Here is a 17,163-nt window from a genome sequence, read left to right as displayed (position 1 = left end):
CTTCCCTTCAGGTTAACATTGTATGGTTATTTAATCAGCTGTGAAACTTCCTAGTCATATAATTATCCACTTACATTTTATATCTGTTCACAGGGACATCATAAGTTACTCTATTAAGTGCTTCAGTGAAATCAAGATTCATTAAGTTTATCTCATTCCCCCTAGCCACCATCTAATTAACTCTTTCCAAAAATTAAATTAGGTTAATTTAATATGGCATGTAAAGGATCACATGCTGGTTGTTTGTGACCACTGATTCCTTCTTTAAGTGTTCAAAACCCATCTGTCTAACAATTTGCTGTAAAATTTTGCTGAGCTTTATTTTTATTTAACAAACACTTATAATGCTTCATAAATACAACTTCATATAATTCCATGTGAGTATTTTTTTAATCTCCATTATACAGATGAGAAAATTGAGGCAGAGAGATAGGTTAAATAACTTGCCTAGGGCTACATAGCTCATAAATGGCAGAACTAGCCCAAACCAGCAGTTTGGCTATAGAATCTGAGCCTGTAAGGACTAAGCTACGCTACTTCACTGATACAAGACTTTGGAAATCCTCTAGCCTCCTTGTTTTTCTCTGTCTCCTACCCATCCCCCTCTGCCAACCCCCAATCTCCTTTTTGAAAAACAGAGTAACATTTTCCCATTTCCATTATTTTAAAGCTTCCAGAGTGTTAGCTGACTCTACGCAGAATGCCTTTACTTGACGTGGTGCATGCCCAAAGTTCCCCATCACATCCAATTCACCAAACAGATTCTCTGAGCGTAAGAATGATGTAGAGATTAACTATTGCCCTATTCCCCATCTTTCTCAGACTTCTGAGATAACATTATCTTTAAGACAAATCAGTAGTGTATCATTGTTTTATTTTGAGAGAATTTAAGTTCCAGCCTGTACAGATAAATTACAGCAAATGGCCTGTCATTATCAGGACCATCTTTGTGACAACTTTTGTGTTTCTGAACTAGGAAAGGATCATCATTAATCTGTATTTGGGCAGCCTGTGTGTCTTAGTCAGTTTTGGCTACTATAACAAAAATGCCATAGTTTGGGTAGCTTAAATAACAAACATTTCTCACAGTTCTGAAGACTAGAAGTCCAAGATTTGGTGTCTGGTGAGGGCTTGCTTCCTGGTTCATAGCCGTCTTCTTGCTATATCCTCACATGGCAAAAAAAAAAAAAGTGGGGGGGAGGCTAGAGAGCTCTCTGGGGTCTCTTTTATAAGGGTTTATAAGGCTCCACCCTCATGACCAAATCACCTCCCAAAGGCCTCACCTACTACCATCACATTGGAGATTAGGATTTCGACATATGAACTTTGGGAGTAGGCAAACTTTTGGTCCATGACTTCTATTTCTCTGTCCATTTATCTTCATCGAAATGCCTCTTTCCCTATCCTTAAGATCAAAGATTGCCATATAATTATATATCATTTCCATATCAATTGCTAGCCCAGTCTTTTCCCTTTATCTTTTAAAGTCTATACCCTTTTATTGTTTCAATCAAATCATGAATTTCATCCCACAAATCTTGATCTTACATTATTGATAATCATTCCTTTGTCAAGATTTGTTTGGAATTTAATGTCCCCTCTCTCTCTTCTCCCTCTTTTACCTATGTAACTACACAGGAAAAGTATTTTAATTATCGAGTATATCTCACATTGCAGCTCATTTATGTGGCTCCAAGAAAGAATTTGTCTTGATATCCAGTGGTGCTTACCTAACTGTGAATTTTAAGACTGATGAATCTGTGGGAGAAAGAGGTTTTAAACTTATTTTGGAAGATATGACTCAGAAGCAATCACAGAAAAGCAACATTGGGATCCAACTGCCTATTAATGGTAAGAAATTGTTTTAAAACATTTATTAAAGCAGGTACCATATATGCCTTAAAGTAGAACCTGGGGCCCACTGATTTAGGAGTCACTGGTAGTCAGTCACCTTGCTCTAATACTAAAAATAGGATAACTTCATTTCCAACCATTCCTTAAGGCATGAGAATTTGGTGGTTCAGGTAGATCATGTGAGGTAATAAGGTTAATTGGGGTATGTGTCTGTATGTGTGTATGTTATTTTTATTTAAGAAATAATGATAAACATAAAAGTCAGTCAGTTGCTATTTAAAAGATCCACTGGGGCCATTCAGGCTGAAACAAGGGTAGAGTTCAGTGTGTTTCCATGTCTCTGTTAACATATTTTTTTATTAAGTAACCGCCTCCCCATCCCCATGAAGAGCCCTCAAAAGGATTATTTTAGCTGAACCTATACTAACTTCTCTGCATAAAATAGAAACAAATGTGCTGATTTTTATCTACTTATCCTATCTAATTTTAAGCTAGAATTCCATTAGTTGTGCTTAAGACTAAAAAACCTAATGAATCTATTATTAGGAGATTTTCTTGATTGGAGTGTAATTGCAGGAAGAATTTAATCCATGTGAACGCAAAGTTCTTTTTGATGTCGTTCTATCTTTCCTAGGATAGTGGAATGAATGGGCTCTCCTAAGAGTCCTGGATTTGAGCTGTAGACTACTGAACCACATCATCCTATAGGTGTGATTTTTAATTGTTAAAGGGATGCTCGCCCAATTGACCCTTCTTCTGTGTCCATTGCTTTTGTCTTTCATCACTATATCTCTAAACTGACCCTTTATTCTCACAGTAAAAATATTTAGGCTCATTTCTTTTTTTTAAGTATTTTAAAGTAAGTTGAATACTAAAAAATATTGCTGTTATGCTTGTGTACAAACAGCCCAAAAGTCTGAGTTACCACATATAATGTGGATTACAAATGCAATAAAAAACATGCAGTAATGCAGTAAACCTTAATGCACTAAAAACATGTTTGAGTAAATACCTTTTGTGGGTTTTTTCTCCCTAAAATCTAGGATAATGTTAATTCTGAAGAGTCTGAATATTTTTTAGGCATATGTATTTAAAAGGAAGAGGGAATCCATGTGTTATACATATCTGAAAAGAAATTAGAAATGAGTTTTGTTTTGTTTTTTTTTTTTTTGGTACGCCGGCCTCTCACTGCTGTGGCCTCTCCAGTTGCGGAGCACAGGCTCCGGACGCACAGGCTCAGCGGCCATGGCTCACGGGTCCAGCCGCTCCGTGGCATGTGGGATCCTCCCGGACCGGGGCACGAACCCGTGTCCCCTGCATTGGCAGGCGGACTCTCAACCACTGCGCCACCAGGGAAGCCCTAGAAATGAGTTTTAACATAAGTATTGAATAAACACAAATCCACTATGCTAGAAACTTTTTGTTTTAAATAGATTTCTAGTGTAAAAAAAAATCTCAAGTAAAGAATCACAAGTGATCATATCTTACCATTTGGAAATTATATGGCTATGGAGAGGCTTAATTTTTATATTTAAGTCTCTTAGTCCCTGGTAAACTTCTTTATAAATCTGAGAATGGAGTAAACACATTGGTAGAAATTTCCCCTATGCTTTTCCATCATATAAACATTTTATTTTGAATACATGTAGCATAAAGTATTTTGATGTGTCTAGATATCTTATACTGGGATGACACAAATGATGCCACAGAAAGAACAATTTCCAGTAATTTCATGATTAAGTGCAATACTTTTATTTCTTTGTTAAAAATTGATTTGTGTTCTGATTCATCTAAAGATGTATATATTAATGCTTTAGTTAACTATTGATTTTTACTCATTTAAAAGCAATGGAAGAAAAGATGAGTCTCATCTCTTGCAAGGAATCCTAGTTTTGAACCTACAAAAGAAATCAATGCCTCCATTCTGAGATTTTAATCGACTTTCACAAATATTGCTATCTGATGTTTTGTTGTTACTTTTCTAAGGGCTAACAGTAGAAAACAATACCAGAAGACAGCTGGCCCAAGACAAATGTGGAATTCCTGTTGTTGACCCATTTCTCATGGAAGGATCTGAGAGGAATTCAAACATGTTGCCAGCCAAGCTTGGGAAGCCCAGGGTGGTTGGTGGCCATGCCGCCCCTGCGATGTCGTGGCCCTGGCTGGTCAGTCTGCAGTACCAAGGACAGCATTACTGTGGAGGTGCTCTGATTGGGAGACAGTGGGTCCTGACGGCGGCACACTGCAACTTCAGGTGTGTGCCCAAGTGGTGCGGGGTTGGGGAGAGCAGGGCAGTGAGGGGCTATTTGAGGGTCCACAGTGGGTGCCTTCCTGCTCTCCCCATGTCACAAGAAACATTAAGCATGAGCTCCCACTGATACAGTCCCCATCTTGCAAATGAATGAGCGTGTTAGGTTGATGAAACTTTCTGTGCTTCACTAATACACTTACTACTAATAGCTTTTAATTTTAAAAGCAACTTCCTGCTTCTAGGTATAATTTAATTAATAAGGAACTAACAACACCCCCCCATCCATAAAAATGAAGGTAATGATGTCTCAACATTTTTGCATCAGTCTCTCAGCATGGTGCCCAGAGCCGAGGGGTTGCTCAAATGTGGCTTCCTTGCCTCCTTGCTCTCCTCTACGGACTGTCTGATGATCATACCCAGTCCTGAAATAAATGTGTAAAGTTTCAAAGAATTTTAAAGAATGTCCTTTAAAGGAACAGTTTTTTTTCTTTGACTTTATCTGAATCTTGGTCTCATACGGAAATATCTGAAAACTCCTTCCTCAAAGGAGTCTTAGCTTGACGTTTTTAATATTATCTCCCAGAAGTAGTGAGGCAGTTGACATTGTCATACAATGTCCCATAGCTGAATGAGTAGATATGACATTTTCAGGGTCTCTAAAATTGGCTTTATAATGAAAGCATCTGCTCAAATAACATGGTGAGCAGGAAGCTTCAATGAACCAAAAACTCAATTTCTTTAGCATTCCCCAAGTCTTACTTTTGTTATAGCTAAGTCACAAGAAGGCATCCTTATTAGGGCAGTTTTCAGACTTTCACGTGCTTAAACTTACCTGGGGAGTTTGCTATAAACAGAATCTTAGAATATTCATCCTGAAATTTGATTTGCTGAGTTATGTCTGGGATTCTGCATTTTTAATACACATGCCAGATTTAATGCATGTGGTCCCTAGAAATTTCTTTGAGAAACATCGTATTAGGGAGTAGATTAACTATAACTTTCAGGATAGTTTCAGTGACCATCACATAAGTACATCATATAATGCATAATGATTATAATACATAAAATCATTATCTTGAGGCATCATGAATCTTAATTGTCAAAAAAATATTGTACTAAATCATTTTATTTGATGTTATGAAGGCAAGGAAGTAGATACTTTAAAATTTTTCTCAAGGATTGAATTAATGAGAAACTCCCATTTTCTAAGAATTCAGGATAATAAGAATATTAATGTGGATTAAAAATTTTAAAGAAAGTTTTGGGGACTAGATTTTGGCAATAATATAACTGGAGTATAGAAGCAAAAAAAATGTTAAAGAATACATTTTTAGTAATTCTGAAAAGTGATGGCCTCATTAAAAGTGGTATCTATTTCTTCACTCCCTTTTCTTATGACAAGTACTGTCACAGACAACCTGGTAATAGGAAGAAGTTACCTGTGGAATACAGGAAATAGAGATTTGATACCAGTGAAAGCTGTATACACTCACCCCAGCTTCACACAATTTCCTCCCAATGATGATCTATGCTTGCTGCAGCTGGAAAACCCTGTTGAACTAGGTCAGTATGGATAACTCTTTTCCATATTTTGAACCATTTATCTTCCATCTTGCTTAGAAGTGCTGTATGTACTTTTGAAGTTAAATATTTTAAAATTTTCTTACATTCTAAGATACTTTCTCTAAAAGCTGAAGTATCTGCATAAACATTTTACTGTTATGTGTATTTAATTGACAGAGGTCTAGAGAAGATTTCAGAGAAGTATGTTTTTAACTTTGTCCTGTATATTCTCCTGAGACTCTTTATGTTCTATGAGGTTATCCCAAATACTTAGAACATCAGTTTGAACCACCAGATGTTTAATTTTCTGTGCCTTCATAACTTAGTAAAATCTTGGTTTTTAAAAAATGTTTACTTAAGCCAAAGCTAAGTGAAAGTGAGGCATTGTTAATCCTGGCTCTGTCACGAAGTAGCCATGTGATCTTGGGCATGTTATGTAACTTCTGTGACCTCAGCTTTATCGTTTGTAGAAAGGGAATGGCAGTAACCCACCTACCTACTTAGCACAGGTGAGCATTCAGTGGGAAGGTGTATTGGGGGGAATGTAACTAAGATCTGTGGACAGTCCCCACTTTCACACCCAAGCCTTTCCATGGCATCACAGGGTTCTGGGACAGTTTTCTTCCTTTGCTCCAGTTCTCTCCTTTGTTTCTGCCTATAGACCTCCCTTTTTATGTCTTTTCGGTGCATTCATCCTACAAACCCCCAATCATGGTTCAGTCTACTATTTGCTTTTTATGCTTTTAAAACTGAGTCAGTGAGAGCATTTAGACCAGTGCTTCTTAACCTTGACTATGCATTATCATCCTCTGAGTTGCTTTAAAAACAAAACAAAACTATCAGCCCAGATGCATTTTGGAACAATTAATTACAATCTCAGGATTGGAGCTCTGACATCAGTATATTTTCTCTTTATCCTGCTTCTTAAATTTATTTTTAGTTAAACTTTCAATGCTGAGATAATTGTAGATTCACATGCAGTTATAGGGAATAATACAGAGAAACCAAAGTACTTTTTAACCTGGTTTTCACGAATGGTAACATCTTGCAGGATTTGACATTGATATAGTTGAGATACAGAACATTTTTGTCACCATAAGGATCGTTCCTGTTGCCCCTTTATAGCCACACCCATTACCTTCCTCCCCATTCCACCCTCCCCACCCAGACTTCTGTCAACCACAAATCTGTTCTGTTTCTATAATTTTGTCAGTTCAAGAGTGTTACAGAAATGGAGTTATAGAATATATAACCTTTTGGGATTGACTTTTTTTTTCAGTCGGCATAACATCCTGGAGCTTCATTTATGTGGTTGCATGTATCAGTAGTGCATTCCTTTTAATAGCTGAGTAGTGTTCACAGTATGAATGTTTAACCACTCATAACGTTTAACCATTCATTTGTTGAAGACTATCTGGGTGGTTTCTAGCTTTTAGATGTTACAAATAAAGCTCCCACGAACATTCGTGTAAAGGTTGTTTCCTTTTTTTTTTTTTTTTTTTGTGGTATGCGGGCCTCCCTCTGTTGTGGCCTCTCCCGTTGCGGAGCACAGGCTCCGGACGCGCAGGCTCAGCGGCCATGGCTCACGGGCCCAGCCGCTCCGCGGCATTCCCGTTGCGGAGCACAGGCTCCGGACGCGCAGGCCCAGCGGCCATGGCTCACGGGCCCAGCCGCTCCGCGGCATATGGGATCCTCCCAGACTGGGGCGCGAACCCGGTTCCCCTGCATTGGCAGGCGGACCTTTTTTTAATTTAAATAATGCTGGATTGACTATCCTTATGTGTACATTTTTCCAGGTCTATGATTGCCTTAAGATAAATTTCTCGGAAGCAGAAATGCTGAATTTAGGGCATAACTGTTTTCAAGACTCTTGACCTATTTCTAAGTTATAAACACAGCTGGATGTGGAGTACAAGTCAATACATCCCCCTCCTCCATCCTGCCACATGATGCAATCTGGCAATATCTGTCAGTTTTTAAAGTGTGTGCCTTGTGGTCCAGCAACTCAGTCATCCAGGAATACTGGAACAAATGCACAGATGCATGATCTCGGAAACCTGATGCAGCTTATAAGGGAAAAAATTAAAAGTCTAAATGTTTGCCAATGGGATTTAATAAATCGAGGTACATTCATTATCTGCATACTATATGCTATTAAAAAGAATGATGTGGTAATGATGCCATGTAAATGGCATGATCATAATCTAGTAAATGAAGAATATCAGAATAAGAAAAATGGCTGATTAAAAAAATATGTTGTTAGTAGGAAAAAGTTATTTAGCTCAAGGAAATTTGGGAGAAGATACGATAGAGCAATGATTATCTGTGAAGGCAGAATAACATAAGATTTGGCACACACGTAGAGAGATGAGTAGGAAAAGAAGAGACAAGTTACAAACAGTTTTATGTAATTTTATTAAGAGATAGCAGTAAAAATAAAGAACATATCATTAATATAAATGGCCTATGATAGCAGATATGCTGACACATTTAAGCATGTAAAAATCTGGATGAAAATGAAGTTAAACAGCCTGGGAAAAAGGGAAAACAAACACAAGAGCACTGCATTCAGTGTGTGTGTGTGAGTGTGTGTGTGTGTGTGTGTGGCATATATACACACAGACACACAAACCCACAATATTTATATATACACAGATTTTGGTGATAAGAAAAAATGTAAATGTTTAAATGTATAATGTATCAATATATTTTATAATAACCTGTGAAGATAGAATTAGATATAAAAATACTTATTAGCTGTAAAAATACTTTAACAGTTAAATTGCTACGTGTTTTTCCCCATTCTTCATATAACATAGTTGAAAAAAGGAGACAATTATAGGGACTTCCCTGGTGGTCCAGTGGTAAAGAATCCATCTTACAATGCAGGGGACGTGGGTTCAATCCCTGGTCGGGGAACTAAGATCCCACATGCCATGGGGCAACTAAGCCCGCGTGCCACAACTACTGAGCTTGTGCGCCTCAACTAGAGAGTCTGCGTGCCACAAACTACAGAGCCCATGCGCCCTGGAACCTGAGAAAACCCACAGGCCACAACTAGAGAGAAGCCCGCACGCCACAACAAAGAGCCCGCGTGCCGCAACTAAGACCCGACACAGCCAAAAACAAATAAATAATAAATAAAAATCTTAAAAAGAAGAGAAGACAATTATATTCTTCTCCACTCTCATCTCAAATTCAACAAGGTGATGTCCTGAAGGCACATAGGCAAAAAGACAGATGCACTTTAAAAAATGGTTATGGATGAGAAGCCCCACATTTCAGCGTAGGGCATGTGTTTCTGTTTTCCTAGGAGGATATGGAAACACCTGGAGCAAAGTGGTAACAAGTATATTGGGATGATCCCCTCTGAGTAAATAATAGGTGGAATCTTCTGGAAGACTTATTTATTAAATTACAGGGTTAGAAAGGGTACTGTTAGGTCAAAGTAGGTATTTCTAGAGCCATCATTGAAGAGCAAACAGTATAGACAATGTTAATATGAATCTTATGGACTAACTGATATTTGTGTTTTTCTTTCTCATCCTTTTAATTAGGAAAGTTTGTATCTCCAATCTGTTTGCCAGGGAAAGATGATAAAATAAATGTACTTTCCAAATGTATGACTGCTGGGTGGGGAATAACTGAACCTCATCGTGAGTATATTTTATTACCTCTTCTAAGATTAGAATCCAAACAAATGTGAAGTCTGAGTATACTGTTTACTCATTTTCAATTTTTCTGTATTTTTAATAGGAATGATAGTGGAAAAATTTTTTCGTAATGGACCTAAAGGTGACTGGTTGGGTTTTAAGGCCATCATATTCATTAATACAAGTTCACTGATACTTTTAAAAACTGTGTTGGTAAATATCTAGTGATGTTATTACCTAATAAATATTTGTGTTTCACTTAGATGTATTTACTCTCAACTGCACTGTGAGTGCACAAACACACACATAATTGTTTTCACAACAGTGTAGATGTTGCTATTGTGAAAACCCATACTTGAAGATATATGAGCCTATTCTTGAAGTTGTGAGGCATTTTTCTGAAATGATAGGCTGGTATAAAAGGTAAATGGGTAGATATGATATTACTTATATGTGGACTTATGACACAAATGAACTTATTTATGAAACAGAAACATTTGACTCACAGACAGAGAGAACAGACTTGTGGTTGCCAAGGGGGAGGGGGGCAGGGGAGGGTTGGAGTGGGAGTTTGGGATTAGCAGATGCAAACTATTATATGTAGAATGGATAGACAACAAGGTCCTGTTGTGTAGCACAGGGAACGATATTCAATATCCTGTAATAAACCATAATGGAAAAGAATATGAAAAAAATATACATATGTAATAACTGAATCACTCAACTATACTTCAATTTAAAAAAAAGGTAAATGGGTAGAAAGATTATGTGCAGATATTCTAGTCCATATAAAGATCAAACCCATGACTCTGGTCTCACATACACCCTATTCTGCAAATGAATTAACTACTTACAAATATCCAATAAACTAAAGAGTTATTTAGAATGCAATTTCAGTTGTCAGCTTCCAGTCAGTGTCAGCACTTAACCAGAATGTCTGCTCAGCAGAAGTCAAATCAAAAGAATAAGAATGTTTGGGCTTCGCTGGTGGCGCAGTGGTTGAGAGTCCGCCTGCCGATGCAGGGGACACGGGTTCGTGCCCCGGTCCGGGAGGATCCCACATGCCGCGGAGTGGCTGGGCCTGTGAGCCATGGCTGCTGAGCCTGTGCGTCTGGAGCCTGTGCTCCGCAACAGGAGAGGCCACAACAGTGAGAGGCCCGCGTACCGCAAAAAAAAAAAAAAAGAATGAGAATGTCGTGAAACCAATGAATTAAAGTATAGACTTAATATGTAACAAATGTATATTGTTTGCTTTATCAACAACTGATTTGGGTGTAAACTTTGTCTTTTTTTCATAAAGTGATGTTTTTATATCTTCTGAGGACTATACTAAAGACAAAAGAACCCACATAAAATGTTTTTCATTGTTTCTGTTGTATAAGCCACTGTGGAGTGATTATATTAGTTTTTTAGAAGTCACCTAACAGCATCACTATAGTGCTGAGAGGGGAGAAAGGGTGGGATTTAAACCTTGGAGTCTGTGTATATATAAGGCTATTTTTGTTTTATCCTTTAATATAATTCGCCTGTGTGTTTTTATTCCTTTTCTACTAGAAGATGAATTTCCTAAAACCGTGCAGCAGGCAAAGGTACCACTGATTAGTAGTACATCTTGTCGAAGCTACTGGGGACTGGATATTAAAAACACCAATATATGTGGAGGGGCTGCAGGATCATCCTCCTGTATGGTAATGAAGGCCTGCATTGATGAGGGCAGTTTTCTTCTCAGTGTGTCTCATGAAAGGGCGTTTGCTGACCATAAAAAGGTATAAATGTATGGTAGTTTTAAAATGAAAAGTGAGAGGAGTGAGTACATTGCTAAATTGATGTACTGTGATTGCTAATTTGATATTTTTGTGGATTCTATTCTCAAAAGGAATTACTTGTTCAACTGCTAGGTTGAACTATGTGAAACAGATAACTCTCAACTGTTTTTGATCCACAAAAAAATGATGATTTCTTGTGGTTCAACTTCATAGCTGTATTAGGTAGCTCAAACTACCTACTTCCAGTAGCACTGAAAATATAAAGGTGCTTTCACGTAACTCAAAACCATCATTTAGTCATTTATATTCATTAGATGCTTGAAACTTTCTGCAAGGCACAGTCTATTGTCAGCATAAAATGAATTTATGCTAAATGTTTCTTTCAGCCTCGCCTTGAAAATGTAGATTTTGATCTGATTCAGAGATCTGTAACATCAGCCAACAACCTCAGTGGTTGTAGTTCCCTATGCTGTTAGGAGCAGAAATCAGAGATGAGCGAGTGACTTACACACTGTCGGATCATCCCCTGCAGTTGAGGGTTAGTGTCAGCCATGAATCATGCAGCCAGGAGAATGAACTTCTCTTTTTGCTGGTTGCAGGGAGATTCTGGAGGACCACTGCAGTGTGCCCAGGATGGGCAGTACAAGCTCATCGGTATTGTGAGCTGGGGCAGCAGTAATTGCCATCCTGCCGCACCAACAGTCTTCACCAGAATTTCTGCTTATAGAGACTGGATCACATCTGTCACTGGAGGAGAAGCATGATCACTGGAAGAGCAGCATGGTGGAATTGTGTTCCTAAGTGGGAATGGAAATACATGACCACCTACCTGAAAAATATGTCTCTTGTCATTGCTAAAAAACTCAATGTCACTTCCCCCAACCCTTGTCATTGAGGAGCTTGGATTTGGTGTGTACATACATTCAATATTAAACGTCGGTCACAGAAAGCTAATGTTGGTTCTTGCCTCCTGGAAACTTACAATCTTAAATGTCATTAATTTCATGTCTAGTGTACCATGTTACTACATGTCAAATTTGAATACCATCATATATACTTTTACTATTTTTTTAATTTGGTTAACATTGGAAGATATGAAGCGAGATGTTATTCACTCCATATAATTCTTTTCTTTTATTTTAAAGATTTTTTTAAGCTTTTAAAAAAATTTATTATTTTATTTACTTATTTTTGGCTGCACTGGGTCTTTGTTGCTGTGCGTGGGCTTTCTCTAGTTGCGGCGAGTAGGGGCTACACTTCGTTGTGGTGCGTGGGCTTCTCATTGCAGTGGCTTCTCTTGTTGAGGAGCACAGGCTCTAGGCACACAGGCTTCAGTAGTTGTGGCTCACGGGCTCTAGAGCGCAGGCTCAGTAGTTGTGGCGCATGGGTTTAGTTGCTCCGCGGCATGTGGGATCTTCCCGGACCAGGACTCGAACTGATGTCCCCTGCATTGGCAGGCAGATTCTTTTTTTTTAACATCTTTATTGGAGTATAATTGCTTTACAATGGTGTGTTAGTTTCTGCTTTATAACAAAGTGAATCAGGTATACATATACATATATCCCCATATCTCTTCCCTCTTGCATCTCCCTCCCTCCCTCCCTCCCTATCCCACCCCTCTAGGTGGTCACAAAGCACCGAGCGGATCTCCCTGTGCTATGCGGCTGCTTCCCACTAGCTATCGGTTTTTTGGTAGTGTTTATATGTCCATGCCACTCCCTCACTTTGTCCCAGGTTACCCTTCCCCCTCCCCGTGTCATCAAGTCCATTCTCTAGTAGGACTGCGTCTTTTTTTTTTTTTTTTTGTGGTACACGGGCCTCTCACTGTTGTGGCCTCTCCCGTTGCGGAGCACAGCCTCCGGATGCGCAGGCTCAGCGGCCATGGCTCACGGGCCTACCCACTCCACGGCATGTGGGATCTTCCCGGACTGGGGCACGAACCCATGTCCCCTGCACCGGCAGGCAGACTCTCAACCACTGAGCTACCAGGGAAGCCCAGGTCTGCGTCTTTATTCCTGTCCTGCCCCTAGGTTCTTCTGACCATTTTTTTTTTTTTTTTTTTTTTTAGATTCCATATATATGTGTTAGCATACAGTATTTGTTTTTCTCTTTCTGACTTCCTTCACTCTGTATGACAGACTCTAGGTCCATCCACCTCACTACAAATAACTCAATTTTGTTTCTTTTTATGGCTTAGTAATATTCCATTGTATATATGTGCCACATCTTCTTTATCCATTCATCTGTCGATGGACACTTAGGTTGCTTCCATGGTGAGAACTGGTGAGAATTAGACACTTGTTAGGCTTAAGTTGTTGACTGTTAAATTGACAAAGAATATGCATGAAATATTGGAACTATATTATTGAAAATTTTATGGAAAAGACAAGACGGAGGGGACTTCCCTGGTGGTCCAGTGGTTAAAACTCCATGCTCCCAAAGCAGGGGGCCCGGGTTCGATCCCTGGTCAGGGAACTAGATCCCGCGTGCCACAACTAAGACCCAGCACAGCCAAATAAGTAAATAAATATATATATATATATATATATAAAAAAAAAGACAAGACGGAGGGTTAGAGAAAGTGAAGTAATGCAATTTATGGCATAAGAATGAACAACAAAATGTTCCAACAATCCAAATGACAGGAGAGATTCAGAGTATATGTAATTGTTAATAGGAAAAGAGCTTGATACAGATTTCTTTAACATAAGATATTGGTGTATAAAACATTAAAACATGTCTCTTCCTGGCTATTGTAAATAGAGCTGCAATGAACACTGTGGTACATGACTCTTTCTGAATTATGGTTTTCTCAGGGTATATGCCCAGTAGTGGGATTGCTGGGTCGTATGGTAGTTCTATTTTTAGTTTTTTAAGGAATCTCCATAGTGTTCTCCATAGTGGCTGTATCAATTTACATTCCCACCAACAGTGAAAGAGGGTTGCCTTTTCTCCACACCCTCTCTAGCATTTATTGTTTGTAGTTTTTTTTGATGACGGCCATTCTGACTGGTGTGAGATATCTCATTGTAGTTTTGATTTGCATTTCTCTATTGATTAATGATGTTGAGCATTCTTTCATTTGTTGGCAATCTGTATATCTTCTTTGGAGCAATGTCTATTTAGGTCTTCTGCCCATTTTGGATTGGGTTGTTTGTTTTTTTGATATTGAGCTGGCAGGCAGATTCTTAACCACTGTGCCACCAAGGAAGCCCTCACTCCATATAATTCTTAACTTTACTCACATAGAACGGTGCCCTATGCGCAGTTATACAGGAATGGTCCCTGTAAGTAAGTTTCACAATTTCAGTGAGCAATTGACATTTAAGAAATCATTTATCAGGCTTATCATTTGATTTTTAAATTTTTAGATAAAATCTTAGCACTTGTTTACAAAACATTTATCTGAACTTCAGCTGACCAATACCCTCAATCTCTCTAGCTTAGCCAAAAACTAAGGAAGGCCCCTGAGCCTGGATACTTAATGCCAAAGCCCATCACAGAGATATATAATACAGAATAAGAAAGAGTCTGAAGCAACTATTTTTTCTTATTTTCCACCAAAATTTATCATTTGGTTTCCAAAATTACAGCATCCAAAGAAGGAGGATAGTTTAACTTTTTAGGTAAGCACAATATAACCTAATCAAAGAACAACTCATAAAGAAATAAGCAAAAAATAAATACTTTTTTTCTTTCTTTCTCTGATCTCCCTTTCTCTCACCGCCTTGTCCCTGCCCCTCTCTTTTTCTCTTTCTGTCTCTCCTCTCTTTTGCAAATGCTATAAAGGGAAAATATTTTGAATTTCCCAGTATTTACTAAAAACCTCTTACATGAATATTGGTCTAAACTGCTTTAATTAATTTAAATTATACTCTTTGATAGGGCCTCTCAGTAAATTGAAAGATGAGATTTACAATAAGGATTCTCTAATTCTTATGTTAATTTGTTTTGTACCATTTTTACTTTGTCTCATTGAATTTCTCTCATCTTTTCAATCAGATTACATTAAGGGGGGTTAAAGATGGGCTGTATTAAAATGTCAGGCCTGTCTAAAGCTTTCTTCTTCACAGTATGATCTGAAGGTGGTTAATTTTGGTATTGGCACAATCTCTGACTTCCTGGGACAGTGATCTGGTGGTGATGCTTGAGGGCTCTGTCAGAAAAGGACGAGGGGTTAGCATTCCATGTACTACCTAAGGAAGCTACCTGACTTTCATAAGAGGGTCAGAGACTGGTGCTCTGTTTTCAGCTTCAGTTGGCAGTAATTTTCAAATTGTTCTGTATTTAATCTTTTCCCTATTGAATAGAACTATGTTAGACTATTTTACTATGTTAGACTGTTTTACTTGCCCTTTCTCTAGTTGAAAGCCAATTTAACTCAGGAGGGACATAAGCTTTATTTCTTACTTTGACTTTTTCTTCTTCCCAAGAACTCCTTTTTTTTTTTTTTTTTTTTTTTTTTTTTTTTTTTTTTGCGGTACGCGGGCCTCTCACTGTTCTCATGGGCCCAGCCGCTCCGCGGCATGTGGGATCTTCCCGGACCAGGGCACGAACCCGTGTCCCCTGCATCGGCAGGCGGACTCTCAACCACTGCGCCACCAGGGAAGCCCATCAAGAACTCCTTTTTATTCTTTCATTTCAAGGTCAAGCTCTATGTGGATTAGATTGCAATCAATTTTGTAAATTGATATAGTCTGTAAGGATTACATAGCCAAATTAAAAAAAATTAGAGACCTAATAACCTAAGTTTTCACTCATGTGTGTATTTAAAAATGTCCTCCTTGAGCACCTACTGTGTGGCAAGTAGGGGCACCTTGAAAAAGGAAGTTTCCCTTATCTTTAGCATCTCATTCTAGTGGAGATGAACAATATACAAAGAGAATTCCAATTCCACATGCCATGGGAGCTGCCAGTCTAGGAGGGAACAACCAACACTTTCTGCAAGGATGGATGGAGGTTTTGCAGGAGAAGTAATGTTTGAGCTGAGTTTTAAAGCTCAAGTATTAGTTGATTTGATTTTTGTTTTATGTTTTAATGTTTTATACACCAATATCTTATGTTAAAGAAATCTGTATCAAGCTGTTTTCCTATTAACAATTACACATACTCTGAATCTCTCCTGTCATTTGGATTGTTGGAACATTTTGTTGTTCAAAAGCCATAAATTGCATTACTTTACTTTCTCTAACCCTCCGTCTTGTCTTTTTTTTTTTTTTAATATTTATTTACTTATTTGGCTGTGCTGGGTCTTAGTTGCGGCACGCGGGATCTGGTTCCCTGACCAGGGATTAAACCCGGGCCCCCTGCTTTGGGAGCATGGAGTTTTAACTACTGGACCACCAGGGAAGTCCCCTCCATCTTGTCTTTTTCATAAAATTTTCAATAATATAGTTCCAATATTTCATGCATATTCTTTGTCAATTTAACAGTCAACAACTCAAGCCTAACAACTGTCTAATTCTCACCAAAGATTAACAGCTTTGGGCACTTACCTGATTTCATCTCGGTCTCAACTTTATTATCAGTAGCATGATCACTTTCATTTTTCTATCCCCCAGATATTTATAAAATAAGAGTAAATTTAAACCAAATTGTCAGATAGTGGTAACACAAACAACTGCTGGGGCCAAAATAACTAAGAATCTCTTAAAGAGGCAAAATAAAGTGGGGGAATTATAACAAAGGCAATTAAGCTAGAGTAATTAAGACAGGGTGGTATTGCTGCAGATAAATAAACTGATCAATAGAACAGAATACAAAAGCAAGAAATAGGCCATCTTACATTCTCTAAATTGGCAAAATGCATAGTGTGACAATATAAACAGATAATGAGAATGTGGAGTGGAGGGGAACTCTCCTCACTGCTGGGGGTGGGGTGCAACTCAGATAACGGGTAAAACTGAAGATGCCAATGTCTTCTGAGTCAGCAATTCTACCTCTAGGTAAATGCCCTAGAGCACTGTCTCCAACCATGGCTGCAATTAAATGAAAACATCTGGGGCATGGAGGGGGGTAATTTTTTTTTTTTTAATATTTATTTATTTGGCTGTACCAGGTCTTAGTTGTGTGGCCC

The 17,163-nt window shown here is 38.3% G+C and overlaps 1 protein-coding gene across 1 annotated transcript; it reads left to right on the top strand.

Annotated features, from left to right (window-relative positions):
• Positions 1-3,917: 3,917 nt before the first annotated feature.
• LOC129392162 (chymotrypsinogen A-like) lies at positions 3,918-11,851 on the top strand. Its single transcript, XM_055085157.1, has 5 exons — positions 3,918-4,108; positions 5,508-5,668; positions 9,226-9,324; positions 10,876-11,009; positions 11,687-11,851. The coding sequence occupies exons 1-5, from the start codon at positions 3,918-3,920 to the stop codon at positions 11,849-11,851; spliced, it is 750 nt and encodes a 249-aa protein (XP_054941132.1).
• The last annotated feature ends 5,312 nt before the right edge of the window (positions 11,852-17,163 follow it).

The sequence above is a fragment of the Physeter macrocephalus genome, chromosome 6, assembly GCF_002837175.3.
Source record: "Physeter macrocephalus isolate SW-GA chromosome 6, ASM283717v5, whole genome shotgun sequence".
Lineage (NCBI taxonomy): Eukaryota > Metazoa > Chordata > Mammalia > Artiodactyla > Physeteridae > Physeter > Physeter macrocephalus.
Note: the sequence above shows the minus strand (reverse complement) of the source record. Positions and strands in the feature narration are given on the sequence as shown.

What these genes read in the sequence shown, in the direction of transcription:
- LOC129392162 (XM_055085157.1), top strand. Translation starts at nt 3,918, where the DNA reads ATGGAAGGATCTGAGAGGAATTCAAACATGTTGCCAGCCAAGCTTGGG. An exon ending in GCGGCACACTGCAACTTCAG is followed by an intron (nt 4,109 to 5,507) that starts GTGTGTGCCCAA and finishes TCTTATGACAAG; the next exon opens with TACTGTCACAGACAACCTGG. An exon ending in GGGAATAACTGAACCTCATC is followed by an intron (nt 9,325 to 10,875) that starts GTGAGTATATTT and finishes CTTTTCTACTAG; the next exon opens with AAGATGAATTTCCTAAAACC.